Consider the following 17,782-nt stretch of genomic DNA (forward strand, 5'->3'; position numbering starts at 1 on the left):
GTTTTCATATTTCAGTTTTCAAATAAAAACATACTTTTAACAAAAAATTAAAATAGCTGTTATCAAAAACTGTATAATGGATCATTTTCTTGATAAAGTCAGCTTTCAATGAACAAGATGCAAACATTTGAAAGCAATGAAGCAAGGGAATTAACATGGTTATAATTTTCGATTTTAAAAACAGTGGAATTTCCGAACAAAATTGGCTTCATAAGTCTACTTACGGCCAATCTGGCATTTGAAGACATAAATTATTTAAGAAATAAGAGTGAGCCAAACTTTCATATAATTTTTTCTTCTCAAACTGATAAGATTGTTAGAAATAGTTGGCTTTTATAATGAGAACCAATAGCAAAATGAAGAGCCAATACAATAGATAAAAAGATTAACCAACGAATTTATGTCACTAAACATAATCAGTCTTTCCCAACAAAAAAGCTGCAGAAATGCCACTTTTTATTTATCTGCAGCTGTTACATGAAGTGTATTGCAATCACTTAACAAAATTTAATATAACTTTCCTGATGCAGTGAACTGCAGTAGTATTATTAATATCTGCCCAGTGTAGACAATAAGACAAGGGTTTTGTAATTTATATTCAATTTAAGTTTAGATATATATATATATAAACAAAACATCAAGTGCCGAATGCAATAATACTCAAAGTTCGCATTAAAAAACTGAGCGTTTAAATGTGTGTCCTCAATTTGTGGCATGGCCACACAAAAGTTTAAGAGCACAGACGACAACGTACCTTGGCCAGAGTCTTCTTTTTCTGTGGCTTTAGAAACCTCATCATTTATCAAATTCAGTCGTTTTTCCTCATCAAGATCGACCACCTCCTTCACAGTGCTTCTGTATACCTGTCTTCTTGTTACTTCAAACTCTTCTTGCCTTAGCGCTGTCCGTAAGAAGTCGAATTTCCCAGTCATGCTCTCTTTTTCCACAATCAATTCAGGGTCATACAAGTCCTGATCTTCCATTTCATTTTCCAGCCCATTAATGAGAACCTCTGCATGATCAACAACAGCTTCTTCCGGCTCAGCAATGACTTCTTCTACAGTATCTTCACTATAATCTTCATATCCAACACGAATCGCATGTGTTTCAGTAACATGGCTGCGTAACACTTGTCGTCTACTGACCTCATCTTCGCCATGCCTCACAACTGTCCTTGTCAACCCATGCTCCTTAATATCAAGTATGGTTTCACCTTCAAAATAAAGCTCCGGCTGTACCTCAACATCCACGGATGCAACAGGCTCTGTTAGTGCTTCTTCTTGCACTTCTTCACGATTCTTGTCCTCTGACTTAGGCCTGTCAAACTCCATAATTTTGTGAGTCTCAGTCTCATAAGACCTGAAAACCTGTCTCTTGGTAACAAAGTCTTCACCCATACGAACTGCTGTGCGTGTGGCTTCCTCTTTCTTAATCACAGGTTGAGAAATGTTTACATCTACCTTTGAACCAACCTCTATAGCTTCTGGGGTCTGCTGAGTCATTCCAGGCACGGTGTCCATTGCAGTGCTTTCATTCCCTTCTGAATTATCAACACGTGCTGTTGTGGTGTAGGTCTCTCTAACTGACGACCTTACAACCTGTCTTTTTGTCACAGGAATCTCTTCCAGCCGATGCACTGTTCTCGCAATATTTCCTTCCTTTCTCCTGTCATCTTGTTTGGCGTCAATCAAAGCATCAAAATCCACTTGCGGGAGAGACTCGACATCAGCAACAACTACAGGTGCTACAATCAACTCTTCAGTAGTGGAAACCTCGGTTACAGGCAGCTCCTCAGTCTCTGTTTCACGGATTCTTATAACCTTTCGCTGTGATGCAGCTTCATCACTATGCCGCATTGCAGTGCGTTTGACTGGAATCTTCTCCCGTTTTCTTGGTATAAAATCGACTTCCATCATTCCTTGCGGTTCCACTTCAACAACCATTTCCTCAGACGGCTCAACAAAAACTTCTTCTTCAACTTTGACTGAATCTTTTAAAGATGGTTCCTCGTAATTCACTGTTTTCTCATGCACTTTCCCAAACTGTGTTCTTACAACTTGCCTTGAAGTGATAATCTTCTCAGTGGCTTCTGCCTGTTCAAGTGCGGCATAGAAATGATCTGGTTCATTCTCTGTTTCAACTGTAACCTCTGGAGTAGGAATGGTTTCTTCTTGCATCAGAAGTGTTTCACGGAGCAACGGCTCTTTCTTCTCAGCCTCAGATAGAACATTGCTCTCTGTCTCAAGCATTATTTGGCTGCTCAGCTCCTTTCGTCGAATGACCTAAAATAAAGTGAAATAAATCTTGAAAGATTTGCAGTTTGAATGATAATGACTGTGAACTGATCATGATATGATCAGATGATTAAAATAACGATGTAGATTGCTAGAACAGTGCTGAAGCATTACCTGTCTTTTTGTGCCTGGATCTCCCTCATGGCGGATAGCTGTTCGTTTTGAAAGTACTTTAGAGCGCACAATGGGTACAAATTCCATCTCGGGTTGCTCTTCCACTTCAACGACTGGCTCAGGCTTTGGCGCAGGTACTTCTGCTTGCTTTTGCTCTTCTTTTACTTCTGCTTCATCAAGTTTATACTCAAAGTGGGCAGATCTTACTGGCCTATGCACCGTTGTCAGCAATGGCTCTTTCTTCTCAGCCTCAGTTAGAACATTGCTCTCTGTCTCAAGCATTATTTGGCTGCTCAGCTCCTTTCGTCGAATGACCTAAAATAAAGTGAAATAAATCTTGAAAGATTTGCAGTTTGAATGATAATGACTGTGAACTGATCATGATATGATCAGATGATTAAAATAACGATGTAGATTGCTAGAACAGTGCTGAAGTGTTACCTGTCTTTTTGTGCCTGGATCTCCCTCATGGCGGATAGCTGTTCGTTTTGAAAGTACTTTAGAGCGCACAATGGGTACAAATTCCATCTCGGGTTGCTCTTCCACTTCAACGACTGGCTCAGGCTTTAGCGCCGGTACTTCTGCTTGTTTTTGCTCTTCTTTTACTTCTGCTTCATCAAGTTTATACTCAAAGTGGGCAGATCTTACTGGCCTATGCACCGTTGTCAGCAAGGGTACTTTTGGCGAATCTGTGCTCTCGTCGGCAGCCCCAACAACAAGCATCTGATCATCATCATCCTCTTCCAATGGGTTCTCTATCTCATCAATCGGCACTTCTTCTTCTGTAACCCTTTCGTTTCCGAATTCGTCGATAACGATTCTCCTAATAATCCTTGTTCTTCTTGTCACTTCAGTTACCCTCTCAATTATACGTCGAATAACTTTGCCTTGATCATTGCAGATCACCTAAATCAAGAAATAAAACATATCAACCATTTATTGTAAGATATACAAACGTTTGACAACTAAAAAGTACCGTGCCAACGAAAATGTTAACTGTCTGTTTAACCACGAAAAATGTAATGTTTAAACGTTCAAAAATCTTTCTTCGTGATGATTTACCTTTTTAAGCTATTATTCAAGAACATAAAAATCGCTATTTCTTTCTTCAATATACCTTTTATCATGAAAAATACTCAAAGTGAATTATTGCGTGAGTGAATTTTAGCTTGAATAATCTTGGCCAATGAATCCTCCTGGAAGTAAACCAGGAACTGAATATATGATTCCGTGCTTTCACAAACACCGTCAAATTCATCCAGTGAACATCTTTATGCAATGATATCATGATAATAAAATCAGTTTTACTGGTGAGAATATTAACCTGATAAAGTTTTCTGCAAAAGTGTTTGTTTGCTACAAAAGTTTTCTACAAAAATTTAATATGAAGCAAATGATATTGAACAGAAACTGGCACTCTGAAAAATTTTTAATCGTATTTAACTTTGACGGCAATTTTTATTTTATTTTGCTTCAGAACTACATTCGAGAAGCTACATTCAGGACAAGATATTATGCAAGTAAAATAGCAGCTGGTAAATAACAACCAGAGCAATAAGAGCATGATTGAAGATTGGAAAAGAATCAGTTAGGGTGACGAACCTCTTCCGAGCTTACTGTTCCTAACTGAGTGGGTGAGTGTATGATAACTTGGCCCGAGTCGTGAGTGGAAGGAGATACCGGCTCTAAGATATCTCTTGTTGTTTTTCGCCCGAATTCGTCAACAACCTGTCTTTTTATAACCCTCTTTTCGCTTTGTGTGCGCCTAAGACGCTTTGTTTTTGTTGAAAAGTCTTCTGCAGAGACTCGTTCTGGGATTCTCAATGTCAAAGGTCGCTGTCTTCTCAAAGGAGAAGATACGTCCGGACTGCTGCTAGACGGGACCGGACTTTCACCAATGCGACCTGGAAATTTACGAATGGGACTTGGACTCTGTCCATCCGGTGTTCTAGCAGTTTTTCGTTTTTCAGCGGAAAGAGATCTGCGATATGCTACGGCTCCCCTACGACGTACTGATGGTGATCTTGGAATCGAGGCTGAATGCGAACGAGTGAATGTGAATAGATTGTGTTGTGGGTCGTCAGTAAATGAGGGACTACCAAAACGGCCATCTGTAGACTCAACGCTGATTTCGACCTTGGATGGAGAGAGAGGCTCACCAGGACTTGAAATTATTTGCCTGACATCGAGGCTCTGTGAAATCAAAATATTCTTAATCAAACCTCATAAAAGACACGGAGAACTGACTAACAATAACAAACGCTAAAAATCCAAGGTCTTGAACAATCAAGCTATTTAAGTGTAATGAAGTTTTCAAACTTTCCAAATCTAGAATGAAAATACTAGATTAACATCAACTTGAGTAAAATCAAGACTATAGAGTATTGTCATTCTATATTCAAAGACAAGATTACATCCTGTCACGATTACAAGCTCTCTATGAATTACTATATTGCTGCATCTATTAGCAGTATCAAATGAAAAATGTTCACATCTGCCTGAAAATTTGTCATATTAGTATTTCACTTATTTCATGTTAGAGAAACAAATTTTAACCCGCATTTAGCAGACGTCACAACAAATCAATCATGTTTTTAAATTTCCTGTCTTTCAAATACGACTTATTCCAAACGGCAGTTAAATTGTACTATAACTGCTGAAAAATAGCATACCCTCTTGTCAACATTCCCTCTTTCCACATCAACTGCAGATCGCATTTTCAATCTTTGATTAATCCAACCATGACTTTGCAGTTTCATTCGAAGTGAATTCCACTTCTTTTCCAATTGAGCCAGGATCTGTACAACAGCCTGGGCCTCGTCTTCTCTCTCTTGGAGCATTTCCGATCCGGTTTTGTGCACAATAAAGAATCTTTCTTCTTGGGTTTCAATTTCAACAGAAAATGTCTGGTGGAAAAGAATAAATGGAGATTAATCAAAGAATTAGTAGATGGAAAGATGCTTTTGATCTGTTGGAAAGTGTGCAGTGTCATATAGGACACTGCACAGTTTTTAAGGATTTTCGGGCAGCATTCGGGCACACAACGTGCTTTCTGTAATGTAACATATTTTGTTACTAGCTTCATGACTGCAATCAAACATGCAGCACATCAAACAGCACAACTCTGAATCCTTTCAAATAGGAATTCTATACATCAGAAAGAGATTTTAACAATGAGCCATCCAAAAGATAGGTGTGCATCTATCAAAGAGCTAAACAGAGACAACTAGATAAAAGAACTCAAAAATATATTTGAGAAAGAGAAAAATATCTGAGATCTGCCTGATGATGCTCTACAGAACACTGCATGCAACAAAAATAAACAACATACGTGTATATATGCATTGACATCCTTGACAGTCATGACAAATTCAGCATCATCCAGCTGCTTGTCCCTCTGTTGTATCCATACAACTATCTTATTAACTTCTTCCTTAAACGTCTGCTCGAGTGTATCTTCCAATGATTGCTGCCTTGACAACGAATGATTTTCAATACTTTCCCATCTTGATTTCGTGCTTTCTAAATGAAGCTTCAGGTCTGAGGCACCAAAAACAGTTTCTTTTCCAGTAATGAGTTCGTTACCAAGTTCAATGAGTCCATTGACATCGATAATGCCTTGCGTAAGCTCTCTTTGAAAAACCTTTGGAAAATGATGGAAAAATCACTTGAAATGTGCATGGAAATATGAAGAAATATTAACTTAGAGAAAACATAACGAAAAGATTTTCATACTATAAAGATGAATAACAATTTGGCAAACTAAGCATAACATTTTTCAATTTGCTAGAGAAAGCTTGTTTGTCATTGCTCTGAAACCTCATAAAAACAAATCGTCTAAGACTAAAGCCTATACTTTAAGAAATGACAAATTGAAATTATAATAACTTATATCTTTAAATTGCTATTATTTATCATTGCTTTTCATATAGATAAATTTGCTCAGAATTTTAAAAGAAGAAATTTGAAAAGTATGCTACAGAGAAAATGATAAATCAAAATAACATATATATGCGTGTTCATATGTAAAAACGGGTAATTCCTTTACAGTTAAAGAGGTTTGAGTATTTACCAAACGTAGACTAGAAAAAGCTCATTATAAATATTGTTCAAATACTAAAAATATTCAAAACAGAAAGCGGCTTGATAAAACTGAAGGAAACCTTTTGCTCCTTTATGAGTAGACCAAGCGAGTGTAAATCCATTTCTACAGCTTTCTGCTCCGATTGAAACTTTTCTGCTCTTTCCAGCCACTCAGAGACTTCTGCATAATTTTTATTGAATTTCTTTATCTCTGTAGCCAAGGTTTCGAGCTTGCTCCCTCTTTCCTCCATTCGCGATATCAATATCCCGTATCTTTGTTGTATATTCGACACTTCATCTCTAATGATAAGCACCTCTTCGGTATCTAGAATTAGAAAGAACACGGGGGCACATTAGCCTGGTCGTTTTGACAGATAAGCTAACACAGTGCCCGAAGTATGTACTGTATAAATTTCAAACCACACGAGGAAGAATGACTTCTGGAAAAGACATTCTTACTCTAATTGCAAGCGGACCATTGCAATAAAACAGCCCACTAGACAGCGGCTTGAATAGAGGGGGGTCAAAGAGGGCGGAAAACCCCCTGTAGAGCTAAACTGCTATTTCGTCAGAAAATTCTGATCTTGACGGAATTAAAATATCGTTGTCTATTTTTTAAAAATGTTATATACATTTTAAGAGATTTTGAAGTTGAATATAGCATAAGAATATCTGAATATATTAGAAGATTATTCATTTCAGCTTTCATGTCGCTACGTTCACATATATGAAAAAATAACTTTGCTTATTAGACTTTTGTCTGAAAATCTGAATTTTTCGCCCCTGCTATGAATTTTCCTATATACGCCACATTATGTGAATAAATTGTTCAAATTTGTCGGTACATCCATTATAGAGCAAACACGGCCACCAATCTTTGCTAAAGTACAAGAGTAAAAACCTTTGAAAACTAAATGTACATGGAACTTTTTGGCGAGAGTGCAATCTTGTACCACCTTGGGCAACGAACTTGGCCTTCAATAGAAAGCCATATAAACAAGCAGTAGGCAACCAAATGAAGTTGTAATCTTTAAGTAATATACATTGAAACCGTTCAACAACTCTTTTTAGACGTCACAAATGAGTTTAGAAAGACAAAAAAACAGCACAGCGCATACCTGTATCGTCATCAGGCTCCTGAATTATCGAAACAACAGATTCGGAAATTGAGTTAAGAATTTCAGCACTGCCTTTGCGATTCAGAAGTTCGCTTGATAAAACCTAAAACAAGTAAGCGTTAAGAAATGATTTCAAGTGAGAGCTTTATATAAGTATATATCATAGAAGTTATAAATGATGAATTAATGTGTCTGAAATATATAGATGTGGTTGTTAAAGTTTAGGGAGTGTTTAAGGTCGTAGAAAAGGGCTAAACAATAATGGAGAAACGCATTAATCTACACAGAATGGAGAATCAAAAACCTTTTGTTCGTCAATTTGTTTCATTACAACATCAACATCAAGGGCGATTTCGTCGAGTCTATCAATCCTGGCCTCGGTCTCATCAAGCCACGCTTCCAAAGGCTCCTTCACACCGTTGTATTTCTCTGCGCATTTGACCAACTCGTCGAAGTTACGCGTGTGGCTGAGTATTTCGACCGTGATCGTCTGCCACGTGGTGTTGATTCTCTCAATAACTGGCAGAAACTGCTGGGTCAGGTTTTCTGGATTTGCAGAAAGCAGTTCCCTGCCAATGTGATTAATCCGCTGATACAGTGACCTGTTCGTTTCAACTTCCTCAGTCACAGTCTGCAAGAAATGTTATCAAAATTTCAATTTTATTCTTTACTTCCAGTAGAATCTTGTTTCTTAAGAGAGTAATCCTTTTAAGTCGAAATTCAGAAGCATAATAAGTTGAAAAGAAAATCATATGTGTTCAGTTAAAACATCTTAAAAAAGTGTGTTTAGGGCATGGCTTGAAAAAAGGTGAACGCTTGATTCAAACAATGGCCAAACCTAGTGAGAAAAGAGTACATTTGACCAAACTTTTAACCAGAGTGAGGAGAATCGCCAGCTCTCAGTAATTCCAGGCGTAGAAATCACGAGGTGTGGTCACATCGAGAGGAAGGACCAGGGCACTACTCGATAAGCATAAGCCTCTCAGTGTCCTTAAAACTACCTTCGGATGCTAGATAGAAACAAATACAACAAAAAGTACGTAATATTTTCTGAATACCCTGCAAGGCAATTCATAGAAATATCAAAAGCCATTCTATCGACATATTTTCAATAAAGATCGCATTCTGATACATTTGTATAAACACTGGACGAATGATTTACATTGTCACATACCGTCAAGTCTTTTTGGAACTCCTCAAGGTCAATGGTAACAATATCTCTGCTTTGCAATTTCTCTACGATTTCTTCCGCCCATTCTTCAAACTCGACAACGATCTCTTCATAAACAACAACCATGTGCTTTATCTGCACGTCTGAGTGGTGTAATAACTGATCGAACTCAAGAATGATATCTTCAACAGTGTGCGAGTAAGTCTGCGCTTCATCCGCGGGAGCCTGCTCAACTTTCGCGTGCAGTTGCTGAATGTATTCTCTGCAGGCAACAATCTCTACAGTGATGGCCTAAAAAAGTATGGCATTCATAATCAAATTGCATTACAGTTTTAGTTCGAAGATCACAACAATAAGATTACGGATAGAATGCAAAGACTAAATGCTGGCCATGTTTATACTGAAAAAACTAACAAAGCTTATCGTGAATCAAGAATAGGGAAGACATCTTGTAAAATATATTTGAAATACAGGGTACTTCAAGGTGACGCTACAGAGAATAGGCAATCTCTATATTGTCTCTGCTTAAATTAGTTTTGAAATTCAATATTCTCTTGTTAATCATATGGCTCCCATGAAAAGATTGTTCCATGTTAACCTCTAATTGGCAAGTACCAGAAAATTTCCTTCTGATGAATCATTGCCTAAGCAAAAAGAGAACAAATTTGTTTCGATCCAGGGAGGGAGAGACTTGGCAAACTTCTGTCACAGTGCAGTCAAGACATAGCGGTGGAAAGTGACAGAACAATCTTTAATTTGGTTCAGAGAAGCTTATACCTTAAAAATAAGTGACTTGAACCATTCTGTTGGGCGTAGACAAAGTAACATGGATTCATACACACCCTCATTTTAGTCACTTGCTCGTATAGCACTACAACATCAGTTGACACTGAAGATATCTCCTGCAGCTCTTTTCTGGTTTTCTTCACCCATTTCATTACAGAACTGACAGCATCATCGAGACACTGAACTTTCAACAAGCCAACGCGAAGTTCACTTTCATATGTGATGAGATTTTTTGTTAAATTCGAGTATCGTTTAATCAATGTATTTGTTGTATGTACCCAATCACCTGCAGAACAAAACAATGAAGAGTTGGTAGTGACAAGAACAATCTGTGGGAGCGGCAATTATGGACGGTTTTAGAGAATACAAAGGGTGAGTGATCTATGCAAAGAACTCAAAAATAACTAGGCTTATATGATTGTTTAAATATTGTCTTTTAAATTCAAATATATAGGTTTTTCAAATCTGAAATGCCTATCCGAATGAAGCTGAAAAGGGTTTGTTCTGACAATTCACTGACATTAAAGTATTCTCTTCAAAAAACATGAAAACTGTCCCATTTAATTGAGGTAATCAACGACAATTCCCAGGTATATGGTATTCAAAAAATTCTTAAAGAAACATGGCTAGCTTACGTGGAAATGCGAGGGACCTTGTGACGTGCTCATGATTGTGAAATCAAATATAGGAATACGATTTTCTAGAAACTCAAATCCTTTATAGATTAAGAAAAATAAATAGGCAGCATCAACAATGAGGTTGTTTTGATTGCACATACCTTCTGGTAGTTCAACGAATTGGCTTGAATCTGCGATTTCTGAGTCGACTTTGCTCATCCCGTTTAGGACCTCCGATGCCATGATAATTCTAACCAGCTCCGTGTGTTTCGAAAGGACATTGTCGCGATAGAGCTGCGAGGAAGAGATTAAAGATTGATAAAATTAAAAAGGCATTCGGAAGAAAGGAATAAGGGGGAAGTAAAATACGAGAAAAAAAGAGTAGAGGAATGATAGGATACAGAGCAGGGAAGACAAATGTTTGTCAAATTTTCTACATTTTATTTAAAAGAAATACTAAAATTATAGAATCGCTCTGCTGTATATACTGTTTTCCAGAGAGTATGTGAAAACTGCGTCAAACTTTCGTGTTAGGGACATTCATGCGCCATCCTTAAGAATCCTGCCGCAAACCCTAGCATTGCTTATTAGCTTTCTTATAAAATATATTAACATATACAACTCATTTGTCTACTGAAACAACAATGTTTTAAACCCAAGATACTACACTATTAAACCGAATAATAAGAACATCGACAATCTGCAGAACGTCAAAATCATTGAAAACATGGTTTAAAAGACAACAGCTTCGAAGACAGGTAGGTTGTTAAGATGATAGCCTTAACGAATCCAGAAACGATTAAATGAACTAATAAATTAAGAACTCTGGCAATATCAACATCACATTAACAGGTGCTGTAGAGGAAAAAGAGCATTTGATGACACTGAAACCACAGATAAGCAATACAATTTGCCGGTTTGATCCAAACACCGGCAGGCTAGAAAATCAGATCAGAAAGCACCTGTAGAAGATTAGAAATAATAAAAATAATTGCTTTATTTGCGCAATTCTGAGGATTTCAAACAAAAGGCAATTGGAGCTAGGGAAGCGGAGTACCTTGTAAGAAAACATCTTTCGAGTGTCCGCTTTTCATGATTGGCAATACAGTTCCGAAAACATAAAGAAAATCGAGGGACAAGGGGCGGGAGTTTGAGGGGTCAAAGAGGCAGCGTCATCTATTAATTCTTTATCGTCGGTTTTCACGGGATTTTCTATTAAGTTTTGAACGCAGGCCCTTTACTTTGCCTGTCTCGCTTTTAAACAGCACAAGCAGGAGCTTTTTGTTTATGCGACTTCTGAAACGTCCCATTCTCTTCCTGGAAACATCTAAAGATTCTGGTTAGTAATTACAAAAAAAACTACCTTGAGTTGTTCTAGTTTCTGTGTAACTTCATCCTCGCTAAAAAATGAAGTTTCCTGAGCTTCATAGGCGACTTTCCTCTCGGCTTCTGAAAGCCATGGAAGAAAAGATTCGATTCTGCCGGAATGGTCTTGGTGTTTTTGCAACGATTCTTGTATCAGGTTGCCTTTAAACTGAAGAGTGCGAAGGAGCCTTCTGTATCGGTAGTTTATATCATGGAGCTTCTGTTCTAGCATCCATGTCTCCTCCGCAGATACGAAACTGGATACCTGCGCCCCAGCAACACTTGCGTAGTAATTGTCTAGTTCTCTTCGAAACGCCTGCAAAAGGAGATTAAGACGATCTCCTAGGTATATCTTTGGGTGTCTCTCTAAAGCCACAATTAAGGGTCGTTTCATTAATCTTTAACATACTAAAATCTTGTGATTCTATAACGATGTTTAGTTTTAAAAAATCAAAAGAAAATATTCTTGGAAAGAGGAAAGGAATAGAAAAAAATTCCTAACAGCTCACTCTTAATCGAAAATCACTCTTAACAGCTTGAATCATAACAAAAACTACGCATATTTCGCTTGTTCTTAATTCTTACTCGTTACTATTTTAAAAATTGTTTTCATTCTCATCAGTCAGTGCAACGGAATTCAGAAGCACCAAGTTATGGTTTCAAGCCAAATTCAGCATTTCTTCATGTTAAACTACACTCAAAGATCAAATGACATATTCCCATGTACACCTGTAAAATCATGGGAAACGACGATCATTTGGCTGCGGCAAGAAGACACATAGACATCTTTTAGTAATCAAATTTTTCTTATAAATGTACCTGTTTTTCTTTGTATTCAGCAAGCAAACTAATACAGAAACATTTCAGTTCTTCCAAAACTTAAATCCACCATGTCCACACCGAAATGAAGTCCACGCGAATAAATACAAAAATAAAAGAGCAAACAAATAAACAAAGAATAACTTGTTTGTTTACCTTTGCTTCGGTGAGAAATGCTTCGCCATGTTTGTTAACATTTTCAAGGTCTTTCTCTTTGTCTTTCACTTCTTCGACAAACTTCTTAAACAAGGAAAAGATCAAATAATAATACGGCCTACTGCTCAATATTGACAGACGGTCATTAGACACGACTTCACATAGCAAATGCTAGCTCGTACTGGGCCAGTGAATACTGCTCTCCTTCACAGAGGAAAACAGAATTGTTTTTAAAGCCAGTCTAAAGTGACTTTAAAACCCCATTCGACAACGGAACCGTAACGGTAGAAAATCATTCACGTTTGTAGCTGGGTCAAAACCTATGGTCAAAACAGATCCCGATAGCAGAGCAGGCGACAGTTTTGTCACGGTTGCATGGGACAGTATAAACGGGATCTACATGGCGTATGATGTCAATGGTATAAACAGCTGTATTATGCGACTGCTATGTTGACATTGTAACACTGATATTAACCTGGTCTGAAGGACTGGAACTCTTTTAAATTCGAAAAACTCCCACTAGGCTCATACTACCAAACACGTCAATAAAACACAGAAAAATATATAAGAGGAGAGGGAAATGGCTTTATATGACTACCCTAGGACACTAAATATAAGCATGTAACAGTTAAATGAAACCAGTTGAAGGGAAGGGAACTTTTTATTAAAGACTTTATGAACATGTACTGGACTGGGTAGCTGAGAATAGTATATAGAACCCAGTTAATGTGGGGCAAGTTCATTTTGAATATGCATAGCACGACCAAAGCAAGTATTTTCTAGTTCAGATCAATGGAAGATTTCTAATCATCAATCGATACATTCTGTTTAAATCACAGATCAGGATATTTCTATGCGAATTAAAAAACGTGAGATCTTTGGCTTTGTTTTGAGCCCTCATGAACTGATTGACAAATGAGATACAGTTTACGTTCACATCATAATCTCACGGAAATCGACTTCACGTCAAAAATGAGATGTTGCAGCATAACAGATAGGGAAAGGACTAGACTAGGTCCATGAGCCTCTATTTCGCTACTGCCTCACTCTATGGATGCTAAAACAGAGACTAGAATAATCAAAAACTGGCGCTCAACACAAATTAACGGCAAATTTGTCAGGATAATAACGACGGATACCATTCCTTACAGATTCTGTTTGTCGCTGAAACGAGGTTAACTTAGTGACAGTACTTCTCTTATCATTGCGAAAACAATTAAGGTGGGGTGGAGATTTTCACTTCTACAACAGCAACGACAACAACAACAGCAACAAAAACAAGTCCTGCAAATGAGCAGAAACGAAAACATCAGTCAAGGATAACTAGCAAAGCCATCATATTTCTGCGGTTTGCAGATTGGCTTTGTAACGCCTGGCTGAAAATTCAAAATGGCTTACTTTCATTTATGTGGTGCTTTTACCTTCGTAACATACTGTATACTTTAGATATAAAACAAGAAGGAATAAAAAAGGTTTTTGTGATAAAAATTGTGTTAGTTGCACGGAAATATCAAGGTCCATAAAGGGTGAAATGAGGAATGAATAAGTCTGGCTAAGTTTTCATTAACAAATGAGCCGAGTTTTGGTTCAGACTGCCAAACTATGTATTGCGAATGATTCTTTAAAAACCTCTCTGAATGCACTCCAAAAGCAAAACTCCGGAAAGGAATGCAAAGGAATACAAAATAAGAGATTCAAAACCAAAATTTAGATTCTTCTGTATGGAAATACTGAAAAAAAACCAACAATAAATATGGAAATTTGCACCCTTACCAGCTTACTGGAATACTTCCCAACGCCCCATTACAAACTCACACCGGCTAGCATCTCCGCCATTTTAAAATCAAGATTTAACGCGTAAATGAACAGTGATAAAAACAGCCGAGAAATTTCAACAGGAAAGACAATCACATGACAATAATTTTCCCCAGAGACGAACATTGGTCAGTATCAAACCAATGCCATTGTATTTGAGCCTACTGGGGATTGCATCAATGAGAAAAGCACTTTGTATTTATAAAGCCAAGGTTGTTATGATACCACAAAATCTCAGAGGAATTTCGAACTATCGCAGATTTGGTTTGCGCTTTTCAAATTCGCGAACCGTACACAAATTTATGAGCTTTAAGTTGAAAACAAAAGCATCATAAAGACTTAATCGAAACATTTAAATGCGAGATTCAGAAATCTGAGAGGCGGTCGTATGCTTGAAAAGACGAAATGTTTCGATGTTTTGCAAGCAAACTTTGCCAACCATTACCGCTTCAAACAAAAAATGCTACTTGAACATTGTATTTAAGATTCAGCCTTGAAGGAATTTTCCAAATAGATGTAGTTTTTCAAGTTATCATTGTTGTCAATCTTATCCAAATATTTCCAAGAAACCTTTTCATCTTCTAAGAAATCTTTAGAAAACAAAAGCAAGCCACGTATGCCGAAAACAGGCCCGAAAAATTATTTGACTGCCTAAGTTGTTGGTTGTTGTCGGCAACATATTAACAGGGGTGGGGACAATTGCCCCTCTAACCCCATTGAATTTCCATTGTTTTAAACAATACGCCGACCTATTATAGATAAAAGGTTGCCCCCGCAGCTTATTTCCCCTCAAAAGGGGGGCAAACAGTCGGTTCAAATTTAAATTTTGAGAAAAGAGAGAGATTCCAGTAGAGCTTTCTTTTCTTGCAAAATTTATTTTAAAAGTAGGTCCATCATAGTCGAAACTTGATCTTATTAAAGGTCCAATCCTTGATCACCAATAACCCAAAATTACTTTTTTTCGCACCTTATATCAACCCCCAATTATCGTTTATAATCCACTCATAAATTATAACTTACAAAAATACTTGTAAAAATTTCAAAAATATTACCTTGTGTCTTCGCAGTAGGTCTTTGATTCCAACAAGATCGACGGCGTTAATGTGAAGTGAATCAGCTTGGTTTTCTGCTTTTTCAAGCCAAATCTAAAGTGAAACATAAACAACATTGTAAATTTGTATCAATAAACAGGTTTATTCTTCAATCCACCCTATGTATATGGTATAACAACGAAATGAAGACCAAATACTTTGCCAGCCTGAAAACGATAACTCAAAACATCTCACTCATTTTCCGGGCAGAGCCATCGCATGTGTAGCGGTGGGAGCACCCGATAATTACCAGGAAGTGCAGCATCGAATTAGTTCAATCAAGAACTGGGAGAAACATATCAGCATATCTTCTAGCAGCCAACTGGCCCCCCTAAATATAAACCTTCCTCCAACAGCAGTACCAAGTATGTTGATGGTGCTCTAATCAATATCAGGGGGTTTGGGGGCTAAAATTTGTTCTATTTTGTACAAGGGGTCTTGTGAGCTGAAATTTTTTTTCGAATCCCGACAAAGCAGCGAAATTCCCGAAATTTTCCAAGAACTTTGTGGTTTTAGAGGGAGGGGGGCTGTAGCAATCCTGATCTAGGGTGTCTCCAATCCTTTTTGCCAAAGGTTTCATCAATCCAGAGAAATGAAGGTATAATCTCAAAAAAAGAAATATCCGGCGGTTTAACATCTGGCAAATTTGTGTTATCAAGACTTGAAAACTCTATACAAGAGCCCATTTTAACTTTTTTAATGAAAAACTTCAGTTTCTAAAAGTGACACCATTACATATTGCGTAAATCAACATGGCTGCTTTCACTTCAAGTTTACGCAGATATATTCGAAAGAGCGGCAATAGTATGTACGATTTTCAAGTCAAACAGATTATTTCAATAACTGTTTCAAAATATAATGAGGTATCAGCTTCATTCGGGCAACTTCGTGGTGCATTCACAAAATTTTGGCTTCTTTCTGATGTCACTAGTATTTGTTTCCAACCATCTCCCCCATACCTTCCTTATGGTTAAAAGGCTTTTGCTAGAAACGTTTCTTCTGACACCTTGTGCTGAGACCGTGTGTCCAAATCAATTGATATAATGCGAAATGTTAAGTCGAATCATCTAAAGAAATAGAATTCTTGAGTTTTAGGGAAAGGCAAGCAGTGGCGTAGCTTGACCTTCCAGGCTAGTGGGTGGAAGGTAGTCAGTAGTAAAAGCTACCTACGAAAGCATAAATGTGGGGATATTTCACCTACCGATAGAAGATTTCGCAGTCAAACCAGGGATTTTTTGGACCAAATTAAAATTTACCCACATAAAGAATTTGGGGAGGGTTGCCACGGCCTTCGATACCCCTCTAGACACGCCCCTGTGGAAAGGTATTATGCTTATCATAGCATTTCTCACAAAGATGTCAGTAGGGCCTTTTTACCTTCAGATAACAAGATTAGACACAAGAAAATTGTCTAAGCAGCATGCGAAATTTAACACAGCAAAAACGGGAACCCTTTCAATTTCATATTCACACAAATAACGGCGATCTCAAGCTAATCCCCGGCGTGACTCATTACAGACTAAACATGCCTGAGCGACTATTTTCAACAGACATTGCAAGCATTTCTAGCGTTACCAGGCTACAAAGTCCCACCTGGAAACCTTTCGACAAATTCGATATTCAAATCGCATACCACGCTTAACATATGAGAGCTTTAGTATACAGAAAATGCATATGGCGTTGCAAACAACAGTTTATGGTTTTACTTGGAATGTGGCAAATATTCTTCGTTTCAAATTCAAGATATATGACATGAAAACTGTCTCAGCCATGCAAAATAATACTCTTGTTCTGTTAAATCAAATATGTCAAAAGATTATCGAATTACAATTTTTTCCCGTTTCTCACAATCTCCTGGTCAACAAATATTAATATTTTGATTCAAAGGCACTGACATGTGTCTGTTTTGTTTTCCAAGACTTCAAGCATTTGTACACTCTTTATCATGGCAAACAAGTTATGATTACAAGGAATTGGGTGTATTCTGTTAAAAACTTCACAAATGGCTTGGTTATTTCCAAGAATTGCCTAAATCAACCCTTATCCAGTAGAATTACTTACCAAAGCAGAGGTATGTATAAAAGGAAACTCCTACTTGGGAAAATAAACTAGGAAATTTTATTAAAGCTTTTATTAATCAATTAAACAGGGCTGAGCCCCCTTGCAGGTGCCAAAAAGTAACCCTTGCTATTGTTTCTGGAGAGCCTTTTGTGATGGCTCCTATTTGTTTTCATACAACAAAAGCCCCTTTGCTTTCAAAAATTGCCCTTTCCACTAATGTAATTAGATGCAAATAATCACTAGTTTGTACACTTTGTAAACATATTTTTAACTGCATAATTTTTCACAAATC

General features: G+C 37.4%; 1 protein-coding gene across 2 annotated transcripts in view; it reads right to left on the reverse strand.

Moving 5' to 3' along the window:
• The window catches only part of LOC135689090 (uncharacterized), a 106,903-nt gene that overhangs the window by 87,102 nt on the left and 2,019 nt on the right, over window positions 1-17,782 (reverse strand). The window contains exons 2-16 of one of the 2 annotated variants that reach the window (XM_065206205.2): window positions 15,391-15,483; window positions 12,524-12,604; window positions 11,547-11,864; window positions 10,345-10,477; window positions 9,623-9,852; window positions 8,784-9,071; window positions 7,914-8,240; window positions 7,610-7,712; window positions 6,572-6,816; window positions 5,740-6,051; window positions 5,081-5,314; window positions 4,011-4,601; window positions 2,850-3,314; window positions 2,409-2,723; window positions 755-2,282 (exon numbers count right to left, since the gene is read on the reverse strand). In XM_065206205.2, the coding sequence (XP_065062277.2) occupies window positions 755-2,282; window positions 2,409-2,723; window positions 2,850-3,314; window positions 4,011-4,601; window positions 5,081-5,314; window positions 5,740-6,051; window positions 6,572-6,816; window positions 7,610-7,712; window positions 7,914-8,240; window positions 8,784-9,071; window positions 9,623-9,852; window positions 10,345-10,477; window positions 11,547-11,864; window positions 12,524-12,604; window positions 15,391-15,483 (5,263 nt within the window). Of the gene's footprint in view, window positions 1-754; window positions 2,283-2,408; window positions 2,724-2,849; window positions 3,315-4,010; window positions 4,602-5,080; window positions 5,315-5,739; window positions 6,052-6,571; window positions 6,817-7,609; window positions 7,713-7,913; window positions 8,241-8,783; window positions 9,072-9,622; window positions 9,853-10,344; window positions 10,478-11,546; window positions 11,865-12,523; window positions 12,608-15,390; window positions 15,484-17,782 lie in introns of both variants that reach the window. The other variant, XM_065206204.2, reaches the window with a different exon arrangement.

This window comes from Rhopilema esculentum, chromosome 9, assembly GCF_057945365.1.
Source record: "Rhopilema esculentum isolate cy_ngs chromosome 9, ASM5794536v1, whole genome shotgun sequence".
Lineage (NCBI taxonomy): Eukaryota > Metazoa > Cnidaria > Scyphozoa > Rhizostomeae > Rhizostomatidae > Rhopilema > Rhopilema esculentum.